The 27316-nt window shown below is 41.1% G+C and overlaps 1 protein-coding gene across 1 annotated transcript; it reads left to right on the top strand.

Annotated features, from left to right (window-relative positions):
* Positions 1-19815: 19815 nt before the first annotated feature.
* LOC120803830 (decorin) lies at positions 19816-21812 on the top strand. Its single transcript, XM_040152792.1, has 2 exons — positions 19816-19856; positions 20714-21812. Exons 1-2 carry the CDS (start codon positions 19816-19818, stop codon positions 21810-21812), a joined length of 1140 nt encoding a protein of 379 aa, XP_040008726.1.
* Positions 21813-27316: the final 5504 nt, after the last annotated feature.

Raw genomic sequence — 27316 nt, 5'->3', positions numbered from 1 at the left:
GTCTGAACAAAACTGGAACAACGATAAGCTTTCCATTATGTTAGTGTTTCTCTCTATCATCCATTGTGGTTATTCATGTGTCTGCTTTCCTTGCTCTGCCCCTCTCTCTCTCTCTCTCTCTCTCTCACACACACACACAGGGTCATTGCTTCTCACTTGGAATACAACTAATCACATGTTGTTTTGCAGGTGAACTCTGATGAGAGAAGAACCCGGCTGCACAGACTCTGTACATACATAAAACAGCCCTGGAACTTTGGCCAAACACTAAGTGACAGGTAATATCCTACATCTACGCTTGCTCCAGTGTTAATACTGGCATTTCTAGCAGTCACCTGAACGCAGCATAATTCACTCAGGTTAGTACAATATCACGCGGTCATCGTCAACTCAGAAAATTAAAGACAGTGAAATATAAAAAGAAAGCAGGGAAGAAAGATGGACTCATGAACTGTGGTAAATTCGTAACATCAACACGCGCAGACACACACACTTGTGAAGCTGTCCCGTCTTTTTGTGTGTCAGTGTAGTTGGACTCACTGCTGACCTTCATGTGGAGTAGCGGGAGTTTTCACACCATGCAGAGAAATTCTCTAGATGGCCCATCAATCCCTCTAACTTACTGTATTTAACGCTGAGGAAGTGGCCACCTGTGTGTAGACCACTCTGTGCAAGTTTCAAACCATTTGGTAAATCATTCTTTGCATACAAGGGCTGCTCTTCCTGCTAAAAAAAAAAAAAAATGTTGTCTCTTCTGGAGCTGGTTGAACAAACAGCGCTACAAGTGATTAAAGAGACCCTTTAAAAATGGAAGCCACAGCTTCATGCAATATTATCTATTATCCAGAGTGCAGTTACATTTGCTGTTTATACAGCAGGCAAACGCTAATGTTCCAGCATTTAGTCGTTGAAGCCTGCCAGTGTTCATCTATCACTTCAGCCCTTTGTTTTCTGTTCATCACAAGTTACGTGATTGCACTGACACGAGCACACACACACACACATATGCATGCAAACTGCTTGCACATCCTATTCTCCATTCGGCTCTGTTTTTTTTTTGTTTCACTCCATTTGTCTCTCTTGTTGAGACACACACACACACACACACACACACACACACACACACACACACACACACACAGGTTCCAGTTATGAGGACAGGATGTTCTGGCTCTGCCTGTATTTAATACATGTCATAATGAAGTGCCTCTGAGGCTGTGCACACTGTGAAAGCCACAATCAGAGAGAATAATCTTTTTTTTCTTTTTTTAACTTCCATTTTTAAAGGTAGTGCAGCTGTGCACCTGTTGCAGCCAGTAGTATACTTCGTTTAAATCAATCATAAGAGCAACAACAAATCCAAAGGTTTAACAGTAACAAAGTTCACAGCAGGTGGGTAAAGTATAAGATAATAAAAGGGCTTGTCCTTTGTGTGGTTGACATACATGTAAATCAGGAGTTAATACAGGACTTTGCAAAAGTTAAGTTTAAGGTAAACAGCTGTCAAATTTTTTGGATAGACATCCGTTTTGTTTTTTTAACACAGTTTTTTTAACAGAGTTCTTTTTCCATGATATCAAACCCATACATACTATTTATGATGGTAATTTTATTTAACAGCAATAGCCATTGCTAATGTTACATACTGTAATCATTTCTCGATATAGTAGTTTTTATTGTTCATGGCAGAGTCCGCCATTCCTGCACTGGGCTAAAATTGTCTTCGCATGTGTGATGGATTGACGAAGTCCTGCATTACCATTTGTAATTTTCTCTCGTTTTTTTATATCGGCTTCACTGTTTGCAGATCGTTCTCCCACAGCCGTCTCAAAAGGGATGTCAAGTTGTATCTTATGCAAACACATTTCCTGCTGCTTCGCAAGTGTTCAAGGGGCAAACGAGTGGTGGTTTTCATTATGAAGCAGTCACAACCAAGAATGCAAGACAGCTTTGCTGTCGTGTAGAAAACCCCTCACGCCACATGCAGCACAAAATCAGATCACGGTCTCAATTATCTCTGACTGACTTCTCTACTCAGACAAAGTGAGTTTGTCAGTTGCTCTTTTGTTGTATTAGTGACAAAGGAGCTGATGAAGGGGTGTTTCTGATAGTACTAAACCACATTTGCTCTTACGACCAGTAGTCAAAAGTTTTGAAAAATCAGACGGTACGGAAATCTTAAGGATTCTAACATTAAATGATAACTATTCTAAGTCTATTGTTTTTCTTTTAATAACATTCTCTTTCAGAAGATTAAATTAAGATGACTTCGTATAAACTTTCCTCTTATTTACTCTTCAAACAAGACCATGTTTAATTAAAAAGTAATTTCAGTTCCACCAAGATTTGTGCGCTTTACACACAAACACACACGGGAGTGATTCACTGAGAAACGTCATGCAGATGGAAGTTGTTGGAGCACACACACACACACACACACACACACACACACACACACACACACACACACACACACACACACACACAGACATGATATCTCCCCACACACAGCAGTTAGTTGAGTATGGCAGGAGGCCCTGCTGATGCACTCTGCTCCTCTGTATTCTGTAATCCATGTCAGTCCTGTTCACACAACCACACACACTGCACACACCTCTCCAAATACCCAGAGATTGTTTATTCCCCTATCTCTGTACTTTGCATATGCAAATAGCCCCTAAAGGAGTTTTTCGCTTGGTGAATTAGTCACTAAGCAACCAGAGATAACAGCTAAATTTCCACAATTTAAAAATCTCTCCACTTAAATGTTCAGATAATTCCCTTTTAAGAGGATTCTTACAATTTGTCAACATATTTCTTCCATTTACATGTTTGTATCACATTTCCACATGGCGTGCTACTGCATCAAATAATCCTTTGTTGAGAACGAATCCTTACTAAAGATTATTCTGTTGCATTTCTAGTGGCATTACATGACTGATGAGAAACATAGCTCCATAAATGTAACAGGGTATCGTTTATTCCCCGAAGTTATTTTATACGTTGTATTTCATCTGATTCTTGGAACGGCACTGCAAGGAGGCTTTGGAAGAAAGGGAAGACTGCACAGATGTTCTGCTGACTTGCAGGGGCTCTGGTTTCCATTTTACATATGCGTTTTGTGGGGTGTTTATGTGCGTTCTGTGAGATCCATGATTGAAAAGGTGACAAGATAAACTCCTTTATAAAATGATGTTTGAGAGTGTGCGAGGCCACTGGGGAAACACATGTAGTGACACAGACATAGTGACATACACAAGCAAACACATAAAAATAGACAGAATATTTCACCTGCAAGTCAGTAACAATACCATGCTTTGTAGTCAGTTTCTCCATCACCCTCGCACTCAAGCTTTGAACACTTAGCCTACTTAATCTCACATTTGTTCAGCTGCCTGTTAAAGTTTGGAAGCTAAATGTTTTATCCCACAGTGTCTTTAACCACTTTCTGCAGTTTTACAAAGAAGCAAAGAGCAAAGCGGACTTGGATGAATAATTGTGAAAAGTGTAAATCTATAACAATCATAACATGTAAAATGCAGCTTATAGGTGGCGACAGAGTTGCAAAATCTGAATTAGTGAAGATTGAAAGACAACGCCCTCTGAGAGCTGACTGAGTTGGAAGAGGGAATGGGGAAATCTAAATAGAATGAGGATAGTCTCCCTGAACTTTCCCCAGTCATCTTTTTGGTATTTTGCATTAATGATTATGTCCACTTTCATACAGAACACACAAAACAGTTATTGTCGAGCATGTGGAAGTAACAGGCATATGACACAGTATGTGTGTGTGTCACAAATACAGTAGAACTGAAAATTGTCATAATCATGTGAGACAAAAAGGAACAAGCATTACGCAAATATTATAAAAAGGTCATATAAGGTCTGTCACACTACTGACTTTCCTCGCACTGTGACGGATTGTACACAGACAGGTTGTTGCTTCATAATTCCGGGAAGCGGAGGAGTAACCTGCTAGTGAGTGAGCCTCTAAAGACAATGTGTCAAGAAAAAATAGTAATAAATTGACATGTGTTACAACTACTAAATAATCTGTCAAATGATCGTGACTATGACGCATGAGACAATAAGCACAACTTGGTCATTCAAAAAAAAACATTTACGGCGTGAGTGAATTTACTTACCCTGAATCGAAAACAGCTTTTCTGCTAAAACTCTGAGAGAAGGACGTATCCGCACAATTTTTCATGTTTCTGGTCGGTGTTCTTTGCAGTATGTGCTGACACAGTTGGGCAGATCCTACTTGTATGCGCTCACTGCCGCTTTTGACCTGGTTCTCCCCTACTGTACGGGGCTCATAGCTCGATGGGTCGAAAACAAAAAGTATATTTTCGTCACATGATGGTGAATTGTGTCCCAAACAAATATTGGTACTAAACTAAAGTGAAAACCGTACTAGATCTTCAATCGGAGGGCATAATTTATATTCCGTAGGCAACCGCAGAGGCAAATGTCTGCCTACAAACTTCCACCTTAATAGCAAATTTTTTAATGCAAGGAATAACTTTGAGTGTATACATGAGTTGAGGCAAATGACTCAGGGTAATGAACATGTTCCCAACAGTGTTTGCTAACTCTGCATCAAAAGTCCAATACAACACTTGAAATCTCTGGCCTCTTTGAAGAATCCTTTGAGTATGAGCCTGCTCACAGCCAATTTCACAAAAAGAAAAAAAAAAATCACATCAATTTTTCGCTCACCAGACTTTTAACTCCGACAGCAATTGGCTGAGATTTTCTCTGAAAATATTTGGTTAACAAGGCTGCGAAGAGTTTGGCATTCATCGCCTAAACATTGAAAACTGTACAAGCACACAGATAAATATACAGAAGAAAGAAAAGTTGAATTGTAGATTTTCGTTAGGATCAGCATTAGCTCCCTTCAAAGTGACCACTCATCCTACCGAAGCTCAAATGTACAAGAGGATGTGGTTTCACTTGCATAAAACTCTTAATTTATATACATCCTCATTTCAACACACACTCCTTATTTTCAATGTGCCATTTTGCTGTCTAATTATAGAAAACTACACTGCACTTTCATGTCGATTGCCTGCAGAGGTTTGCAGAACAGCCTGCAAAACAGAAGGGGAAAATACAGCTTCTGAGCAACCTGAGAATGTGTCTGGCCCACTGAGTCTTTCACCAGGGATGTAAATCACCATTTAAGTCAGGATCATTTATTCTAAGCCGCTCATCATCCACTTCTACAGAGGGCTGTGCTTAAACATAATGCCAAGATAGAATACAACCAGCTGGAAAATGCGAGTAGGGAGAAACACCATTAAGAGCGCTGAAAAAAGAAAGGATGGTTTTATGGTTTGGAATGCTGGGCGCACTTGTGTGGTTGCATGAGTGCACAATTTTATACTCATATACTGGAGCCTGTCTGTCGGTCTTATTGAATCCTGTGAGGACGGGCCGGGGGTCGCTGCTTCGGGCTGGGGTTAAGAGCTAGCCTGCGGCGCACTCTTCTCAATTTTTTATACACCCATCCATAACTGAAAGCCAGTTATCAAAACATTTTGCTGGTCAGGTACCTTCCACACCCACAGGCAAATCAGACATGTATATTCTCCCCCCTGCCTCGATTTTCGAGGTTGTCAGTGGTCAAAAAGGTTGGCAAACCCTTGAGGCAGTCCATCTTATTTGGGTTCTTTCTGTACTTTTGAGCGGTACGGTCTTAAACGGCCGCAAAAAGTACACATTATTTGCGTGAGAAAATAGCTGAAACTATCAATGCTGCAGTGCAGGGCTCAGCGGACTGCTTGCCACTTTACCATCTTCAATGTTTTGCTGCTTGGATAGAATGGAGGTCCTTTCACAGCTGCAGTTGAAGCCTCTGCCCTCAAAGCTGCTGTCTTAACCTTTGTGTGTGCTGGTGACCACATGCTTGGGCTTTTCCATGTGTGTCAGTTGGCAATATTTGAGGAGTGGCTCCATGCATTCAAGCATGCTGCACTCATCAGAGCACTTTTCCAATTAAGTGTCACGTTTTGAACAGCAGCAATTTCTCACCTGCATGTTCACTCATTTCTAAAGAAAAAAAAAAAAAAAAGGGCCACTCACTTTTTTTTTTTAATTTCAAAGTCTCTGCATGAGCTCTTCTAAGAGGTTTCCTATCAGCCGTGAAAGGGGGAATAAAGCTGGTGGAAAATGAGGGATGCATGTGAAGAGAGACCACATCGGTGGTTTAGCACGTTCTCGCTGGGCTGAGGGAAGAAAAATAAGGCCAACGGAGAGATCACATGGCTAATGAAAGTTCTGCCGGAGCCGCCAGTGCTCCGAAATCAGTCACTGAACCATCTGCTAATAATATGGCTTTCATCTACAGAGGACCGGCCCATGCAGAACCTTTAACATTAAACATTCACACACACACACACACACACACACACACACACACACACACACACACAGGGTCTTGTCGTCAGGTGTGGATGTATAATACAAATTCACAAAATCTCGCTCTCTTATCTCCCTCGTTCACTTACTTGCGCTAAACCATTCAAAAACACACACACAATCACAAGCCTGCACCACACATCCACCTAGAAAATAGGTATCACGGCAACATGTTCCCATGGACCAAACAAATCCTAATTTGATAAGCGAAAATCAGTCTAAATAGCTTTGTTTGGGTGGTGTGGAGTTGATCTTCTCAGATCTACTCCACCCCAACTAATCTGAGGAAATGACAGGTGTAGTCACTTATTTTCAGGAAAACAGAAAGATATCCAGTGAGTTTTGCACAGGCTTTATGTTGGGAGTCTGTGCCCTGTGTGTGTTTTTTAGAGTCAATATAATCCTGTCTAATTTCCATAATGCGGAGATGGTGGGTGGAGCAGACATGATAATCCAGGACTGGACTCTATGGATTAGGCTGGGATTGTCTGGGCAGCACAATGGGAGCAGATTGAAGCTGTTTTCACACACACACATGTAGTCTTGGAAAGAGCTGGGGTCAATATTGATTTGAACAGCAATTGGTCAGTTTGTGCAACACTGCACAACGGGGGCAATTTTGGGTTGATGCCCTGCGGACCCCCCCCATGGATGAAAACATTTTATATGAATGAGGAGATATAGTGTATGCTTGCCAGGTGTGAATACTGTAACAGTGGATATAGACTTTATTCAAATGCACACACACACATGTGGTTTGAAGAATATCCAACTAATGTTTCTGAAATTATGCTAACTACTCATTTATTCTGGTACAAACAAACAGTTCTCACACACCCAGCTAAGTATAGAACAATCCGTTAAGGTTTTTAGAACATTGTAAACACACAAATCAGATAGATCTGATTCTGACCTGATAAAAGCTGGCTAATTTATTTCAGTTAAACTGTGTGGGCTAGCTATCTGTCAACATTTGATTTGGAGTCTTTCAACTAACGTCCTGGTTGCTCTGAATAATCCAGCGGACCTCGTTGTGAGCATTTTTCAATTGAACTTTAGCTCGTAGGGGATCCAATTGGGATTGGTAGAGTTCGCTGCGAGCGCGCGACTTTTGCCAACACTGAGCTGACATGAGGGAGCCACAGGAAAGCCAGGGGCCACATGGTCCAGGAACATCATCGAAACACCGGGAGAAAGAGGCAAGGCAGAGCAGCGATGCCAACCATACCACAAACAAAAGTCGCTGGTGAACAAAAGCATTAGTATTTTTCCTGTGGCAGTTCACCAGCGCTTGTCTCCCTCTTCAGCAGCTGTGAGGGCGTACAGTGAGGGCCTGTTAGAGCCTCAGGCTACAGTGGCTTTCATTTCGAAGTAAGATGGCGCAGCAAGATGGATGACAACTGTTGGAGTCTGTCCCTGTGGGAGGGCAGGGCCACAAACACTTTGCTAACTTGATGCAAGACATTGCAGTTGTAGCCTCAATGCACTAGTGTAAATAACTGGATGTAAATGTCTTTTTTTTTTTAAAGAATGAAACAACAGTTGTTTCTTAAAGAGGATAAGTGTAAATTAAATTGAAATTTCCCCTGCGCTGAAAAACCAGCAGTCTACTTCATTTATTAGAAGCAGGAAAGGAAATGAAGGATTTTCAGCTGTAGCCTCCCGGGCCTGACGTTTCACTCTGCAATCACACACTGACAAGTGGGGGAAATTTTTGCTTTACTTCAATGTGAAAATGACTTGCCACAGGCAAGCTGCCTAATAAAACCACCATCCCTGTGTGCACACCGGGATGCCTTCATATGTGAATCTTGTTGCATGTCAGGGACAATAAAACAAACTGGTGACCCTCAACATGCACTCAAGTCTATACCACAATAATATCATATTTTTATATATATTGTAAAGACATGACAACATATTATTTATATATATCTTGCATATATTTCAAAAATTCAATGATAAACCCTGAAAAGGAACCAGAGGATCATACTACCATACTACCTAAATCAATTATCTAATAATTGTTGTTGCATTATTTGTTAGTGGACTAAACAATGGTTCTAAACCTAATTTTGCAACACTACTATGTAGAATGTAAAGTGCCATTATAGATATTCTGCTGGTCATTTGTGCAGCGAATTTAGGTCACTTCTAAAACCTCTACGACAGATATTGATGTAATGCGTATTCTGTGAGCTGTGAGGACCGTGCCAGCTCTATCGTCACGCCGTGGAGCTGCTGGTGGCAACCAAATCCACTGACTCAGAGTCACCCTCCTCTTTGCCATGTCAGCATATCGTACTGTTTGTACACGGTTGTGTAGTTTAATGTCGGAGCATTCTGACCCTGTTAATGTTGATTTGCATGTGCGCGATAGGTTTGCGTCTCTGCCAGTGTGTGTCTGTAAATACAGAAGTGTTTTCATGTGGGTTTTTTTAAGTCAGCACACCTTTGCAGATTATAGCTACCTTCTTTACCACATCACACAGGCCACCTCGCTCCTTCTTCGTGTCTGTGTCTCTTCACAGGTTTTGTTGTTTTCAGGAGAAAACTGCAATTGCAGTTTCGCAGAAGCGTGACCTCCGGGGGAAGAGAAGAACTGTGTGTCGTGTCAAACGTTGTCAGAAAGATCTGGCCGCTGCTTTGACTGGTAATTACAGGATTTATCACCCACTTGTCTGCAATACACACACACGCACACACACACACACACACCATAAACATTATACAGTATACTGTACACCCACTAGGATGTGTGCACACACACACACACACACACACACACACACACACACACACTCTTGTTTATCACCCACCACAGTCCCAACTACATTTTTTTCCCCTCATCTGCCGACCTCACATCTAGCAACCGCGTGCGTCACAGCTGCTGTAAAGCAAACACCTATTATCCCCAAGAGATGTGACTCAAATCCCCCCAGTAAGCCCACTCAAAGCCCTGGAAACGCAGGTTTTGCAGCGGCATGTCTCAGCCTGCCAAAGACAAAAGCCAGCAACATCGATTGACAAGTCACCACTTTCATGTTGTCACTCAAAAACGGGCTCGCCGCGAATCTATGTGGCTCGAAGAATCCCGTGAAATTTTGTACGTGTGGGTCCCCTCAACTGCTGATCCACGACCACATCCGGGGGTTATGTCTGTTTTTGTCTCAACTTTACAAGTCCTGCATCTGATTTGTCTCATTTTTTTGTATTGTTAAAATTGAGATTTTAGAGAACCCCCGTAAATGAAGCTGTAATGCTTTTGGTTGTAATATAAAAAGGGGAAAAGATGGACAAAGCTCAGAAAGTTACCGCGCAGATTTGTTCCCTTTCATGATTGTTTCATTGTCTTTTGACAAGGGGGCAGGATGCCGGAATTTACAGAACACAGGATTTCATAAACATTAAAAGCTTTCCATGCAAATCTGTCTGGAAAGAGGTTAAAGCTTTCAACAGTGTTCCCTTCTAAGTATGATTAGTCTCTATGCTCAAATTCTGCTTCCTCAATCTTTTTTTTTTTTTTCCACGGCAAACTTTCTCACAGTCCTTTCTGCTCTCTCTCTCTCTCTCTCTCTCTGTTGTGTTTTTCTCCCCCATTCACTTCCTCATCGCGTGGCCCATGCGATTGGTCGGAGGAGGTGGAAAGTTGGCCAATGGGAGGGCAGTTGCCAGGCAGCCTGTGCCTTGTTTGGAGGTGGCTGGAGACGCGCACAGCTGTTCTATTGAAAACCAGCAGGACATAATAACAAGGGCCCCTTGCCATGCACACAAGCACGCGCACACACACACAGAGTCACACAAAGAGACAATGTAGGCTAATTTGGATTTATGGTAATCAAAAAAAGTTATCTGCACTAGTTTTGTTTAATTAATGTCATGTGAGTATCACTGAGGTTTTTTCTTGACTTTTTTCTGCTTTTTCACTTCATGTTTTTTGAATGCCGAGAGGTGATAAAAGGGAAAGGCCAACAAGGCAAGTTTATAAAGTATAAAAGTCTGCCTAAATCTTGACTCGAAGCTTTAAACCTACATTAACAGATTTTTCTTTTGGCCACTTAGGAGCAGTGCAACCAAGCTATAAAAACAGCATGAACTACTTATTTCATTTAAAGTTGATAGGGTGAACTTGTTAGCAAACAGTTCCTCATTACAGAGCAACTTAAGCATTCATTTGCAGTCGTGTTCCTGGCCACCTGGTGAATGTCAATCCAGCATTCACTGTCCCTTTTAGGTCTGTTTTTGATCTCGACACCAACTGCTGAGAGGAATATTGGCTATTCAGCAGCTAAATGCCGTCTGTCTGCCATTTGTTGCAGAAAACGACACTGATGAAAGCAGTAAGGGTGAACAGAACCAGAGCGCTGGGCCATAAAACCAAAACAATGAACTAAAAAGATGCTTAAAAAGCTCCGTAAAGCTGAGGGTAACTGCAGGTAACTGTCAAAAATGAGTCACAGCTTTCACATTACACATGGGTGTTTGGTCTATTGTTAGTACAGAAATATACTGACTCTAGCAGCTTTAAGACCTTTCATGACCGTATCTGTAAAAACACTGGCTATCGTACGTTCAGAACATCAGTGCTCACCGATTGATTTGTCTTGCTAAACTGAAAGAGGATATCGTGAGTTAGGGGGAAAAAAAACAAAACATCTAACTCTGACCTTGTCTGTCAGTCCTCAGCCTTGTTTTGTACGGTGACAGATTGCTTAATAGCACTAGAGAACTGTTAACCAGACACAATGACCCACATCACCCACCAAAACATGTTTGTCCATCTGTCCCTGTGTCCTGCTAAAACAATACAACCCCTATATACAGTACATCCGGTACGTTTTTTCCACCCACACACGTCACTTGTTGCTTCTGCAGATATTGCAAATGCTGTTTAAAGTGCATCTATGCTGGTGTGGGGGGGGCAGAAGATGTAAAGTTTAACAGTGCAAAGACCAGTTGATTGACTGGAATATGTCATGTTGACACATGCATCATGTAGCATATGGTGAGCTTTTCTTGGATGATAGCATCGATAATCTGTTAAGCATACACACACTGGGCAACTATCATCGTAATGCTCTAAATGGAGATTTCAGCAATATATGAGTCACTCTGGAGGAACAATGGCATAATTTACAGGACAATAGGAGCCGCTCTGCCGCAGTGCTTCATTATTCCTGCTTCAGCGCAATGTGTGGTCGCCAAATGTCAAAGCTACCTCAAATTGTTGCTTTTACGCTTCTCTTCTCCACATAAAGGGGCAAAAAAAACCAAATGGATCGGTTGGCTTCTCCATGGGAAACATCTGTCTGGAGGGTGTTTGCAAAGGCTTGTACATTTGAGCCTGTGTGTGTGTGTGTGTGTGTGTGTGTGTGTGTGTGTGTGTGTGTGTGTGTGTGTGTGTGTGTGTGTGTGTGTGTGTGTGTGAGCGATCAGTATCCCTCCTGAGGTGTATTCTTCAAAGAGTGGAGATGAGTCTTCTTGGACAAACAGACAGGAAGATTAAACAACTAAAAATAACAACTAAAAATATATATATATATTTTCTCATAGTTGAATTAGGTTTCTAATAAAAAACATAATATCTCCCTTTATTTTCTGGCCTGTTTCCATGATTTTCTGACTCAGTCAATGCTGCAAACCCTGTTGATAACGCTGTACTTTTTCTTAGAGCATGCAGTGTCGCTATCAGGTCAGCCTTTCCTGACATGACCTTGTTTTGATAAGCCTGTCCTGACCGTGGACATGATGTTTATGAGGAGCTGACTGACCCGCAGGTTAGATAACCTTCATTAACGCCAGAAAAATAAGTCCTATCCCGGTTTGTTTCTTCGATTCCAGGGCACAGCACACTCAGCGCTTTCAAAGCTGAGTGTAAAAAGAGCCTGAATGCTGGTTTTAAACTATGTTTTCCTACTTGAAATTCCCATTTCTCTTCCTTTTCCAAATCTCCTCCCTTCCTCATCCCTCTTTTTGCATAAGCTTCTTGCCATGTTGTACTTACTGACACAAGATCCCCATTCTTAAACAAAAACACAAGTTTAATTTGGTGGAGCTATTCTAGGCAGGGTTAAGACAACAGTGGTAGAGACTGTTGTGGAGCCCTCGCTTATGATGACTCCTACCCTCTCTGGGAAAAAAAGAAGAAGAAAAAAAAAAAAAGCAGGAAAAATATTTGGATGTTCTTAGAAAGAAAAGTATGAAAAAGGAAGAATAACACAGTATAGCACAGCCTGGCACTTTCTACAGTACACTTTGGATGTTCATTAACCTACAAAAATTCAACCGCCCAAATATATTAACCATCCTTGACAGTACCAGGTCTCCATTCTGCTGCCAAAAGCATTTTGAACTGGAAGGGTCCATGTTTCTTAATGTTTACTTTATCCTCACATGCCTGATACCAGGATTATTTATGTATTAAGTGAAAACTATGAATGAAACAGAAAATGTGTAACAAGGAGTACTATCGGGCACTGTTCTTCAAAAACACTGCAAAAAGCGGCACTAACAAACATCATATTATATTTACACGTCGGCCTCTCAGTAAAATCTGATTGGTCGGATTCTTACTGTATCAGACTGTACATTAGAAGACGATGCAGCAAAGCATTTATTCATGGCTTGACCCAGTTTTTCCACGTATATACACCAGCACTGGTTTTGTTTACAGTGTAAGCACATATTGTACAGTGCTGAAGGTTTGGCCGGTATATTCAGTTCATACGCCGCGAAGCACATTTGAACGTGAGGCATATGCTCTAAAAAAAAAGGGTAACAGAAGGATGAAAGTCCATTTTTCATTGTGTGCTGTAAGGCCAGTAAGCCACGCACACCACACGAATGTGGGTGTGAAGCTCTCAGCCAACAAATTGATCACAGTCTGTGACCTTTGCCCTTTGCCCTTGTTAACCCCCCCCCCCCACCGCCGCTGCTACTGCCAGCAGACAGGCTCCGAGCAGATGGGATCGTTCGGGGGAGGGTTAATATCTTACGCAGCCGTGTTGTCACTCAAGCTTTGTTCCCCTCTACTTCCTGCATCTCCAGCGACTTAATTTACTCCATTCTTCTCTCTCTCTCTCTCTCTCTCTCCCTCATGGATTTCTGCCCTTTGGTTTCACAATACTGATATTTGGTCTGTTTACTGAAAATTAGATTGTGTGTTCCTCCAAAAAAAAAAAAACCTTAGGGCAAGCGGAGTTAATGTTGTCATCAATTATCCGTCCAATTACCATAAGCTACATCGATAAACACCGGAAGCTCTACAGTGCCCCTGCACGCACACATAACTAAAAATCACACACCTTTATTCACATTTACTTATTTGTATTTACCAGTACACACACACGCACGTATAACCCAGTCAGAGCAAAAAACCCATGCAAATTCCACACTACACTGTGAGGCCACTTGCCCGCCCTGACCTCGTCACATGACACATACCTGTTTTTAAGTTTCGTCTCCACAACTGAGGTCATAGCTTGTGCGGCCGCGAGGCCGGGGGGGACACCTGCAAATGGGTTTTGTCTTCTTCTGGCCAAGAAGAAAAACAGAAATTCATTTTCGGGGCAAAAAAAACCGACCAGAGTTCCCAGCAAAAACCTCGCTTTTAACCACATCTGTCGATGCCTGAGAGACACGTGACGTGGAATGAAAAGGTGTTGATTTTGAGTGGACGGGGGGGCAATGCTCTCTCTCTCTCTCAATTTCTCTCTGGGGCAGGGGGATGTGTGTCACTATTTGTGAAAATGTCCACTTTAAAACCCCTTAAAAATGAAAAGGACACCCGGCCCGGCCAACATATGCTGAAAGAAGCTGTGGTATTTTCAACCCTAAAAAAACAGGTGCAGGTCTAATAAGAACCCCCCCCCCCCACCACCACCTCTCTGCCTCTTCCATTATCGCTGCCTTTCACACCTCCTCTCCTATACATTACGTCACCCTCGACGGGAAATGAGATGCCACGGCTCAGAGTCGTTCGAGAGACGCCTCCGGTTTCTTCTCGTGGGCTTTTCATTTCCAAAAAAATCAGCCTCATTTTCCCGTCTTTTTCTGTATTCATGCGGGGATTTTTTTCTCTCTCTCTCTCTCTCTCTCTCCAGAAGCACAGAATCAATTTGGGCACAGACACTGATAAAACATTGAAGCCCATCTGCTGCGTTTTCCCATGCAACGTTATGCAATGCGAGGCGCTCTCGGGGCAACTCGCGCAATTATGTGTGGGTGTATGCTGCCTCCCTGTGGCTAACAACAGGTACTACACCCCGGTTTCTGTCTGATCGCTAACATCTTCACAGTTCATCTTTTGTACACTAGATATCAGCATTTAGGGGACGCATGGCTCCCTGTGTGAAGGGAAAGGTCAGCTTTCTTCACATCAGTCCATGATATTTAACTGCAGTGTTTTGGGGTTTTATTCAAGAAAGTTATCCAGATAAATCAGTCACTGTTTCTTGGATCAAAAGTCTTATTCTCATATATGCCCGAGCAAATAATCTCAGGACCCAATTCATTTTACAACACAATAAACAAACAAGTCGCCTCAGTGACAAGATGTCAAACAATATCTTAAGGGTTTTTTCTGGGTTTTTTTTGTTTTTTTTCCTCAACAGTCACATATTCTGGCCTAAAATTGTCAGGAAGAAGTTTGCTAAAAAAAAAAAAAAAGATTTGCAAAAGCAAGTTCAATCTGTTTGTTTTGGTTTTGAGCCCTTGAAGATATCTTATGTTTGTTAAAAACACGCATACACTTATGCACACTCCCACGCGAAATGACAGAAGCAGACCTTTGGCGTAATCAGAAGGGAATGTCCGGCCTCGTATATGAGCTAAAATGATGCACAATGTGACCAAAACATCAAAGAACACAGATGGGAACTTGATATTCGGAGACTCGGTGGTTTGTAAAAAAAAAAAAGGATCTGATTGTTGGAACTAGAAAACCCCCTTCTCTTCCCACAAGCATAAATATAAATAGTGCAGCGGAGAAGGAAAGAAAGCATCTGTTTGCAGGGTGTCTTATCTTTTACAAGTGTTTTCTTGGTGTTTCATTAGCCAGATAGCAATGGAATAAATGATTTGGGAAGACTGTAGGGATGATAATCAATCATTCTGATTAATTTAAGAGAGGGGTTAGGGTTAGGGGTTTTAGAAAAATATCCCAAACATCATCTGGTTTTTGCTGCTCTTCTCTGTTTTACATCACTGTAAATTTAATATCTTTGAGTTTGGAACTGTTAAACAAAACGTTTGAGGATGTTACCTTGGCCTGGGCATTTTTCTGTGTAGTTTTACATTTAATAAACCAAATGATTAAATGGGAAAAAAAAAAAAAATGGGCGAATTAATCAATAACAAAAATCATCATTAGGCCTGATCAGAACTCATCACTAATACCTCGCTTAAGTTTTATCTTCAGCACTGAGATGATTTATCCAGTTAGGCCAGGGGACAGGCTACGAATGGGCTGTTATTCTCTTGACAAGTGGCAGAAATCAGAACCAGTTAAATTTTTTCAAGGACAAAAATGATTATAATTTAAATCCTTGCTTTTAACCACAAAAAGTCACTGCAGACCTTATTCAAAATCTGTGACCTTCTCAGAAAAATATCAGGTCTTTGATCGTCGTGAGGTTTCTCAGATTTGAACTTTCAAAACCAAACCAGACCAGGGATAATACATTAAGTGTCCCTTTTTACATTCAGTTGCTGGGACTTCGTACGTCCCGAGTGAGATAAAGCTCGTTCAAGAATCCAGATTAAAGCAGCAGGAAAAGATCATCATAAAAACAGAATCAAACCTTCACTGCAAGACACTAACCATTGATAAAAGTTACACATTAGCAGTGTGAGCCCCGACAGTTCCTGAAAGTACGGCATGGTATTAGCATAAGGGTCAAAGGCCAAGCAGTTTCCAGGAGCTACTTGTCACCCCCATATAACCACCGGGATGTTAATGCCTCCCCTGAGTGGAGCAAACAGCAACCACTGTAAAGACCCACCGTCACCTCTGACCCCTCTTCCTAAAGTTGCCCCTCTTTCCCGCTATTGATCCTTCGGATTCCTCTGACGTTGAGGGTAAGTGTGAGAATTCTCCTCCAGATAAAGGCATTCGAGGAGTCATTAACTATGGCTCATCCAGAGTGCGTGTGAGAAAACGCTCCATACAGAGAGGGGGCCCTGAAATGGATCATTTAAAAGACATCTATTGCCGGTGAGGGTTTGTGTGCGTGGTGCAAAAGCTTGCCCCATATATTCCGGGCTCTCTCAGTCCATGCAGAGAGGCAGGTATAGGGTCAAGTGGATAACACACTGACAAATGCAAGAAGTCAGCTTTGACACACAAAGAGGGCACACTCATGGCAGGTAAGCAGCACTCATAAATCAAGCTGATCGAACAAAGGCTTTGTTGTATCATCTGGGAAACTTCTCGTATCTTTAGGCTGTATTAGAATAATGTCTTTTAACCCATTTCCTCACTGGTTGGGACCCACAGACCTACTGCTGTACATGTAGAAATGATAATACTTGCAAAATTCAAAAACCTTTTTTTTCTACAATTTTCTTTTCTTTTACTTGAAACACACTATTTAGGAAAGTGCTGAAGTTGTAACGCCTACCTTTGACACAAACTACTTGCACATTTGATGGTGGTAACAAAATACAGAAAAAACTAGAAAGCATGTTTCATGTTGTATATTTCACTCGGGCTGTGTATGAACAAATATATATTCCTTTTGTTTACCAAAAAGTGATTCGCAGACAAAGAAATGTAAGTTATCTTAACAGTGATGTTACTTATGTTCGGGGTCAGCTAGAGCCCAGAGAAGTCTAACTATGACTAAACTGTTTTAAAAGGTCAGAGCAGAAATCCAAACAGATGTATTAGGGAAGGTGGATGGATAGTGTTGCGTAAAAATTACTAGAACATATCAAAAAACATTGAACGTTTGGAAATCCATTGTATTTAAGCATGCTCTAAAGATAAAGTCTGAGACACCAAACAGAAGAAGTAGTGTGTAATGTTCTCTAGCACATGTCTGAAACTTATCAATCAATCCAAAATCAGATTTATAAGACATTCTAGTAAAATTAGGTAAAATTATGAAGTATCAAGGTGATAAAACAATGTCAAGTAGGTTTATTGAGCTGTTAAACAGGGACCAGGATCTGCAGGACGCCAAACAGAATGGTTTTAAAAGTAATTACAGGATGACTTAAAAAAAAAAATTAGTCCAGAAAATGCTGTTCTTCAAGAGCTTATTCTCATCTTAAACTCTTTTTCCGTGTCCTTCAACAGATAAAATGGAAGCGCTCGCACTCCTGCTCATGTTCTTCACAGTTCCCGGATATTCATATGTATTGCAGCCAAGTAAGTGACACATTAGGCCTGCGGAACATTTCAAGCTTATAGCAAAATGTACTTTGCTGAGAACTTTTACTAAACTCTGTCATGACAATCCTTCAATCAACAGGTCATAAACATGTCAATGCAAATTACTTCATGAGCCTTTCAAAGGGAATGCTTACTGTTGTGATACTAAGATGACACTACCTGTTTTACTTGTTTGCAACATGTTTTATATTTTTGGATTAAGAAAATGAGTGAATAATGCATCTTCTGAGTGAAGTGTTTGATGTCTGGATTGTTCTATAGAATCAACTGTCACGCAGATAGCTGGGCTGGACAGAGACCACCAGTCTGAGTTGAGAGATGTTTTTATATCAGCAGAGGAGAGAGAAACTGGGGAAAACACAGCTGCCGAATCCACTGAGAGACCCGAGGAGGAGCAGAGGAGTGAAGGAGTGAGTCGAGGGAGAAACCCTGTGAGCAGGCCTGTCAAGGAGGAAATGACTGTGGAAGAAACAAGAGAAGATAGGTGGAAAACTGAAGAAATCCTGGACAAAAATCAAGGATATGACAAAGGAAGTGAGGAAAGGCTGGCTGCTGAGACGTTTTCTAAAACAAAAAGAGAGGAATACTCTGTAGCTGACACAGTGGAGGATTTAGATACAGAGGTTGTAGTGGGGAAAAGAGAGGATGGACTAAGTTTGGATCCAAACTCAAAGAGAGAGACAAATGAGGAGAACATAATGGCAAAAACAATACCGCCGGATAACACAAACAACTGGAAAATAGTCAAAACTGTCAAAAGTCATAATATAGAGACACAAGAGGAAGCAAACTATGATAAGACAGATGTGAAATTTAGGAAAAGTGATCAAATGGAGAAGCTGAGACAAGAAATAGTGGAAGAGGAGAGTGAAAGCAAGCTGGTTGCAGGGATTGGCCTTCATGGGGAGACGAGAGGAGACACTGCTAAGGTTGAAAAGATATTGACTGTAAAACAGAAAATAATAGCAGAGAAAGGAGGAAACAAGGAGAGAGAGGATAGAACGGAAAAGAGGAGGAACATAAAAAAGGCAAAGCATAAGGAGTTAGTACAGAGAGAAAAGGAGGATCACATATTAGTTCGTCCTTTAAGCACATCCTCTGCTCAAGGGGGGAAGGAATCAAGGATTCCTGCAACAATTCAAATTATCACTCAGTCTCAAAATCTTCCTAGTTCTCCTACCGATCATCATAATACTGCCCCTCCACCATATCAGGCTACACTCACACAAGTTCCTCCACTCTTATCTCTCCCTCCCACCCCTTACGCCAAAGTCAGTCCTCAGTTCTTTCTTCCTGCTGTCACTATTCCCAGCCCTAGAGTCTCAACAGCGGTTCTTGAAAAGGTGAGGTCTGACCCGCTGCTTGAAGATCTCCTCATTGAGGTGTTAGAGAGTCCTGGATATCATCTCAAGCGGAATAAACTGGAAGTGAAGGCTAGCCCAAATTTACAGGATGAAATGGGCAAAGACGTATTGTTGAAACCTGCACGGAAGGAGCTACAAAGCACACAAAAAGCAAAAGAAATAAACACTGTTGTTCAACGAGAGAGTGAATTTGCCCCTAAGGTGCCGGCCATAACACCAAGACCCAAAGAAGCAAAGTCTATAACCAAAGATTTAAACACTAAAGAACAGAGTCCTACACCAGAATCAACTGAAAATATATCAACGGCTAAACTGGTCGAGCTTACACATAAGCTAAACATGACACAGCCCACAGGCAAATCCAAAACAGTTAAATCGGTGGAAAATGACACCAAACTTGCAGTGAAGCAAAATAAAGCATCTCTTCCCCAACCACAACAGACCAAACCTTCAGCCAAACCACAGCTGACAACTGCCAAAACACCTTCAACGGGGCCAACGAAAATGAACGGAGGGGGTAAAAATAAGAAAATTAGAAAGTCCAAAGAAAGGAGAAGAAAAAAGGACAATAAAACCCAAAAGCCATCGGAGAGAGAGAGGGTCACCCCACCAGCGCACTTTCCTTACTTCATGGATAACTACTGTCCACCTGAGTGTGCCTGCTATGGAAGGTAAGACAAAAAGGATACTGAATGATGTCATTAAAAACTTAATAAAACTTGATCAGCCTAATAGTTGTAAACATGACATTTTCTAATAAAATTCTATACTAAGTTACATTGGTTGTGAACGTTCACCGGTTTAATGTTCTCTATCATGATTATTTACTTTAAAATGCAATATTTTGGGATTTCGGACAATACAAAACTAGCATCTTTAAGATGTTACCTTAAGTTCTGGGAACTTTATAAAGCATTTTTCACAATATTCTGACATTTTATGAAAAGAGCTATTTAACTATGAAAAGATTAAACATTTTGGGAAATACAATTATTAGAAGCTTAACCAAAAAGACTGAAAACAGGTGGAAATAGCTTGCCTGGCTCTGTCCAAAGGTTACAAAATCTGCTCACCAGTACTTCTGAAGAATACCAAACACCACGTTTTATCTCATTTGTTTATTCCATACAAAAATCAAAGTGTAAAACCAAAAATTCAACATTTTACGAGAGGATATATATATCTTTGGACTATTTCTTGGCTCGGAACAGTAAATTTGAGGAGTGTTGTCATCACCCTAAGCTTGCCAGGCCACTCAGAGAATACTTGGACCTCACGTTGTTGTAGGATTAACATGTCAATTGGTGAACTTTAGAGTTCATCAAAAGTCTCATCTTACTCTCAGCATGAGAGCGAATAAGCATATTTCCCAAAATGTCAAATCATTAAATTAATGATGATGATAATAGTTTCAGCTCTGATGTTTTCTTTGTGTGTTATGACATTCAGTGTGATTGGGAGCATTGGGCTCAATAGTTTCGAAATCACTAAGTCTATTCTGAGTCTCATTATGTGTATTGTGTTCCAGAGTAGTTCAGTGCTCAGACAAAGGAGTGGATAAAGTTCCTTACGGCATTCCCTATAGCGCCCGCTACATCCTCCTCATGAACAACCACATCAACAGCATCCAGCTGGACCTGCTCAATGAATACGTGTCTATGGAGTTCCTTGTGTTGAGCAACAATCGGCTCACAGATGGTGCCATAGAAGGAGCCTTTGAGGGGGTCCCAGCTCTGAAACGCCTCTACCTGGATAGAAACCTCCTGGAAAGTGTGCCAACTGACTTTCCAGTTTCTCTCGAGGAGCTTCGTCTGGACCATAACCAGTTGGGTGTGATGTCTGAGGCAGCCTGGGCCCGGTGCCCCGGCCTCTTGATTCTTAGCCTCAGCAACAACAGTTTAGGGAATGGCTCTGAATCTCTTCCTAATGCAGTGCTCTCCCCTTTGTGTAATCTGCGAACTCTAAACCTGGATTACAACCAGTTAACATCGGTGCCTCTGGGTTTACCGCTGTCCATCAAGGAACTGTATCTCAAAGGGAATCTCATTGAGGAGTTTCGTGGAGGAGCCTTCAATGGGATATCAGAGCTGGTGGTGTTAGACCTGAGTGCAAACAGACTGACACACAAAGGTCTCCTCAGAGAGTCTCTCCTCAATTCAACTCACTTGGAAAGCCTCAACTTGGAGGGGAACAGACTGAAGCAAGTGCCACGACACCTTCCACGCTCCCTAAAAACTCTAAATCTCGAGGGAAACCTCATAACTTCCATAAAAAAAGCAGCTTTCAGCACATTGAAAAATTTGGAACACCTTGGCTTGGCTAGGAATAAGGTCTTCAGAGTCGCAATAGGTGTGTTCAGGACATTGCCCGTCTTGCACCAGTTAGACCTGCGCCACAACAACTTGCACCAAGTGCCCAGACAGCTGCCGCCGGGTTTGCACTCAGTAGCGCTAACCCACAACAAGATTCACTCAGTGCCTCGTGACGCTTTCTGCTGGGGCAATAAAAGTCTGAGTCTCAGCGGGCTCGTACGAGTGCAGCTGGAACACAATTTAATTGATATGGGGAAGCTGGATGCACAGGCTTTTAGATGCTTAAGGGGGTTCCAGGTTGTGCACTTCTACTGAGTTACTGAACCTTAAAAGGAAAAGAACTTTAAAAAAAAGTATTTTCATGTCACAAATCACACACAATAAGATGTATTTATTGTGTGTGATATTCAGTTTATTGTGTGTAGCCCACCCAAGTCCCACTCTTTTAACTGCTTTTATGACATTAAATCTCCTCCCACAAGATTGGAGAACAATGGACTACATGAAACAGGAACAGCCTAACCAAGTTACCTACACCCAAAATTATGTGACTGCCGAACTTCAAACCATTACGGACCTTAATGGTGGTTTTGTCATTAGCATTTTCCAAAGCAGGGCTATTTAAAATGATTTGGCAACATTTGGTTTCCATTCATTGCATTCATTAGAACTTGCATAAAATAGGTCATCATAAACACACGTCTCTTATTTTATATCTTTAATCTACTTCTGGTGGCACATTTGAGTGGTCAGCTCCAGAAAATTATTTTTTTTAATTTGACAGAAAATGAAATTAAGACTGCAATGTGAAAAGGGTGATGCCAATTTGGTAAAAAAAAAAAAAAAAAAAAATTATCAAATGGGATCAGGGGTTGTCTCTGCAGTTCCAGCAACAGGTAGACTTTTCAAGACAGCCCTGCACACACTTTGACAGAAGAATACAGATGTTGATGTGTTGGGTTCTCTCGAGTACATTTAAGCGTGCGTGCAAGATGATTTGAAATGAACGACCCCCTCTAAGTTGGGAAGTCAGTCTGAAATCTTGCTAAAATTGCATTCTTTGGAAAATTGCTCGCAGTTCCCCAAGTGAGCCACATAGATATTTTTTTTTATGTGGTTTGATGTGAATACCGTGAATTTCCATGCAACTTATTCAGACGTACAAACAAGCTCCACTGGTTGTTCATATTATAGTCTAAAGTGAGGAAAACTAAGGTATTTATGGTCCTGTGTGTGAAAACTACACTTCTTTTTTTCGAGAACGTACCTATGGGTGTTTGGGCTTTTTGGGGTGCTATTAAAAAGACCTCTCCACCGACTATGTTCATATTGATTTCCCTGCGAGCTCATTTTTGCTATCACCCTGTACACTTTACATGTGACCTACGTTTAGTAGTTGCAAATTTGATATGGACTGAATAGGCTCTTTATAAACATTCATTTGTAAACAAGCTCTGCTAGTTGTTACATTCCCAAAGCTGACAACCAAAAGGGCTCTTTTGTTTGGGTGAAATGATCTGTGTGTAAGCTTTTTCCTGAAAGCACAATGATTTCTGAGAAACGGGGGAAACTGGCTGTTGCAGGAATTTTTTTTTCCCAGTTTGGGAAACTTGTCATCTTCAGAGGAAAAGCTGCGCAAACCTTCTGAGTGATATATATGGAGTATAGGACAGGTGATACCAATCAGTGTGCAATCAACATGAACATAGATATAGAGTTTATAGAGCCATCAGCCATATGGCGACACTGTAGGAACTATAAAAATACAAATGAGAAGATTAGAGTAGGAACTGTAAAGTAGGAAAACATGTGGATGCATACCGTTGATTAATTAGGCACCACATTTACTTTTGAGGTTTATTTGAGGTTTCCTGTCGAAATAGCAAACAGTACATAAAAATGACATGCAAGATTTCAAGCCAACTGACAGAACAACAAGAATGTTTGTTAACATCGCCATGTCAGTAACTGTATAGAAAGGACATGCACCGAAAATCACAGATTACTAGTTATCAAATGGGTGTACAGTCAATCAACAAAGAAACGTTATCAGAACGGTCTGAAGTCAAATTCAGTATTGATATAGAGTGCAGACCCTCAGATATTTCCAAAACAACATTGTTTTCTACTTTGTGAGATTCTCTCCTGTGTTTTTAGTACCTAAAATATGAACATATGACTGTTGGAGGCTTTTCTTGGGCTAGGAATGACCTCTCTATGGACTTTGTTTCTATGTTCATGTTGATCGCCATGCGAGCTCACTGATTGGACTCACCTGCCCTGTGTCCTGTGTTGCTCAAATGAGTTGCTGTTTTTTTTTTTTTGAAGACTACAACAGATGTGTTAAAATTTTGATGCACAGAATGAAAACTAGATTTTATCAAAGTTATAGATGTGCTGCTCTGTCCTCCCGCCTGCCTTTGAGCTATCCCGGTACTAAAATAGATGAGTGTTTCCTCCAGTTCGTCGGACAAAGGGAGACGTGTCCTCCCAAACATTTCATGTCCAATTCAGTTAAATCTATCAAATCATGTAATAATTTAAATGGCCACAAGCAGACATAAAATGTTTCTGCATAAAATTATTTTCACAAAACCAACTCCAACAAAGAGCTGCATTCTTTATAACAAAAATCAAACACAAATTTGCTGTGTTTTTTTTTTTTTTAGCTTTCCTTGTGCTGGGTTTAACTTGAGGTTTCCTAAACTTTGGATTTGTGTAGTCCTGCCTGTCTGGCACCTATTAAAGTGGGGGAAATTGTGGGGGAAAAAATAAGCTGGCATGGCAGCCGTGATATGCTACACTTCAAAGCTCCAAAGTCCGTTTTCCAATGCTAATGAATGGACACTGGTACAAATGTTCTACTGCAGAGCTTTTTCACCATTTCCCATAAGCAAGTCACTCGAGGTTGTTGGTTTTTATACTGTGTTTGTGCAGTGATGACTCCTTGGTTGATTCACAGGAGAACAAGAATATCATTAACTTGTCGGGATCTGTGCAACGTAGAATGACGAAAATGATTAATGATTGCTCTATCCAATTGACAAGTTCAGCAGCTGTTTATAAATATATAAAATCTATTTAGCTTCCATTATAAAGAAGGTCTAACAAAAATAACAATGAATAATATGAAATTATGCAATGAGCTATTTCATGAAGTAACAAGAAAAAAATATGATGTAACAGACAATTTTATTGCCAGGTCTAATTTGTGTGTTTTATTTGCTCATACAGTATATACCTGTCATAGCTCCTTGAGTGTGTTTTTTTTTCTTTAAATATGTCTATGCAGGTAGGTATCTGTAAATATGCCAATATAAAAGACTCAGTTATGAAATGTAAATGTGTTGGTAACAAAATACCCACTAGATGGCAATAATGTATAGGGGAATAGTTGTCATGAGGGCTATGTCTGCTTTTAAAGTGTGTAAAATGAGATGTAAAAAATCTTGGGAACTTGAATTTGGCTTATTCCCAATCGGTAAATACGAAATTGTAGCAATTAAAATACATATGCTTCATTAAGTTTATCTTGTGGGGAAAAATGGTATATTTAAGGTTCACACCAGACTGGAAGCGCAGCAATGCAAGCACCACACACTCGAGCACACACATCTACACACACAGGCATGAGTCATTAGAAAGATTTTCAAAGATAAGCAAAGATGTTTATTCCTTTTTCTCTTGCAATAATGTGAGAGTATTTGATTTCATCACAAGCCTGGACAAAACATACATAGGAGACATTAAGTGACGGAGTGGATTTTTCCAATAAGAGAAAAGCGGGAAGAAGGCAAAAGAGGAGAAAAAGCATTAGGCCACGTGGAGGTGCTTAGCATTTTTCTCTCTTTTTTCACTCTTTCCCTTAGTCTAATAAGTTCACTCCGCAACGTGGCACTGCACCCATAGGGCCTGGGAAAGAAAAGCAGGAGGAGGGGGACAAGAGGGAGGGCCAGGAGGAGGAGGACGAGGACAAGGAGGAGGACGAGGAGGGAGGAGGGGGGCGTGAGGAAGAAGAGAAAGTGAAGGGGAGGGGGGAGGGCTCGAAGGATGGATCCAGGCTCCACTGGCTCAGTACGTGTCCAGAAGGGAAGAGCTTCAGCTGGGCAAGGGAGCTCACCAGCACCTCCCTACGGTCCAGCAGGACCCTTACCCGTATCACAACACCACATGTCTACCTGGATCCCCTGGAATCACTCCTCCCTTCTTTTTGTCCCCTTTTTTCTCTTTCTTACTCTCCCTCTTTCTCTTTTTCTCTTTTTCCCTCTTGCACACTTTCTGTCCTTCACTCTATCATCTTAAGACTGGATTGTGTGTCCATGCACGCGTATGTGCATACCTACAGTAGACGCGTAGACGGTACCTGTGTGCACACTTGTTTCCACAGTAGTTGGGTGTATGTGCGCGGGAGTCGCGTACGTAATGATCATGAACTGCTCCCTTGACAGAGTCTGAACCCGTGTGCTCATTTAAGTAGTCTGGCAGATGATGGAATTTATTTGTGTACGTCTGTATCCTGTGCTGGATGCAGTCTGATATCTAAGCTTATCCCAAAAGGAGGTTTGCAGGATTAGTAGTAGTAGTAGTAGTAGTAGTAGGGGCCCTTGCTTACTACCATTCTCTCTCAGGAAAGCCTGTTGTCTTATGTTTGCCTGTATAAATAATTACATTTTTCCTTTCTTTTTTCTGCCTAAAATAAGAAATATTTTGCTTTCACTGATCGTTTTTCATTGAGACGTGACGTAGAAAGGCAATACGAACAGATATGATGTTCCAGCCGAAAGCACAATGCCATTAATCAGCTAGCACCCTTGTCCTTGGAAGGACGGAGATGGCACAACTCTTCAGTGGTACTTGACCATTTTGTCATTGGTATCTATGTAGTGGTTTATCTTTGTCTGACTGCGATGCTTTGACAAAGAGCCTCTCTGTCTTCTCAAAATTCTTTCCAAACTAACATTAAAAAAATGGCATTGTATTTTATAGTTTCTCTCTGGGAACAATTCACTAATAAAATCCCATAGGTGTAAATACTGCGGCTGAAAATATAAAATCTGAACCCACTTATGATTCTTTTGTTCAATTTAATAAGCTCTTACAGGAATCTGGCCACGCAAAAAGAAAATAAGAAGATGAAAAAGAACAGAGGAAACAGGATATTAAACCACACCCTACATGTGAGCCAGCCAGACGAAAAGACAGAGTTGTGGTAAATATGAGAATTGGACGGACGGCTGAATAGTAATTCAGCCGTCCTTCCAATTCTCCTATTCATGAATCTTGGAGGCTTTCTTCCCAAGATGCATCAGGAGCTGGAAAATATCAGCAAGTTTGTCCATTTGGTTAAAATCTCTATGAATTTCCGACCCCCTTTTGCCAGCTTGTCAATGAAAAGACTGCAATTTAAAGAAATTCTAAGTTGAATGTTAATTTCATGAGCTGCAGCAAGAATTTTTTAGAAACTATATGTTATGTTTCAGCGATGGCTCTAACTGACAACATATAATTTGTAGCTGTTCTTTTTCACATTAACTGAGTGCAGATGCAATAAACACACACATACAGATGTAGTTTTGCTGGATATAGGGATGTTCATTTGTGTCTCTATATTTTCTCTTTTGCACACATACACATCTTTTTTTACTGTACTGTACCATGAAAACCTCCCATTGACTGCATTCATCCCCTAAGCCCAAAGTAAAACCATAAAACCCACCTATCAAGGCTAACTTAACCTTAAACCTCAAACCAAAGCAGGCCTAATCTCAACTTTAACCTTAAACCCAAACTCTGAAGTTAGGATTAGCCACTATGACTTC

The sequence above is a fragment of the Xiphias gladius genome, chromosome 2 (assembly GCF_016859285.1).
Source record: "Xiphias gladius isolate SHS-SW01 ecotype Sanya breed wild chromosome 2, ASM1685928v1, whole genome shotgun sequence".
Classification (NCBI taxonomy): Eukaryota; Metazoa; Chordata; class Actinopteri; order Istiophoriformes; family Xiphiidae; genus Xiphias; species Xiphias gladius.
Note: the sequence above shows the minus strand (reverse complement) of the source record. Positions and strands in the feature narration are given on the sequence as shown.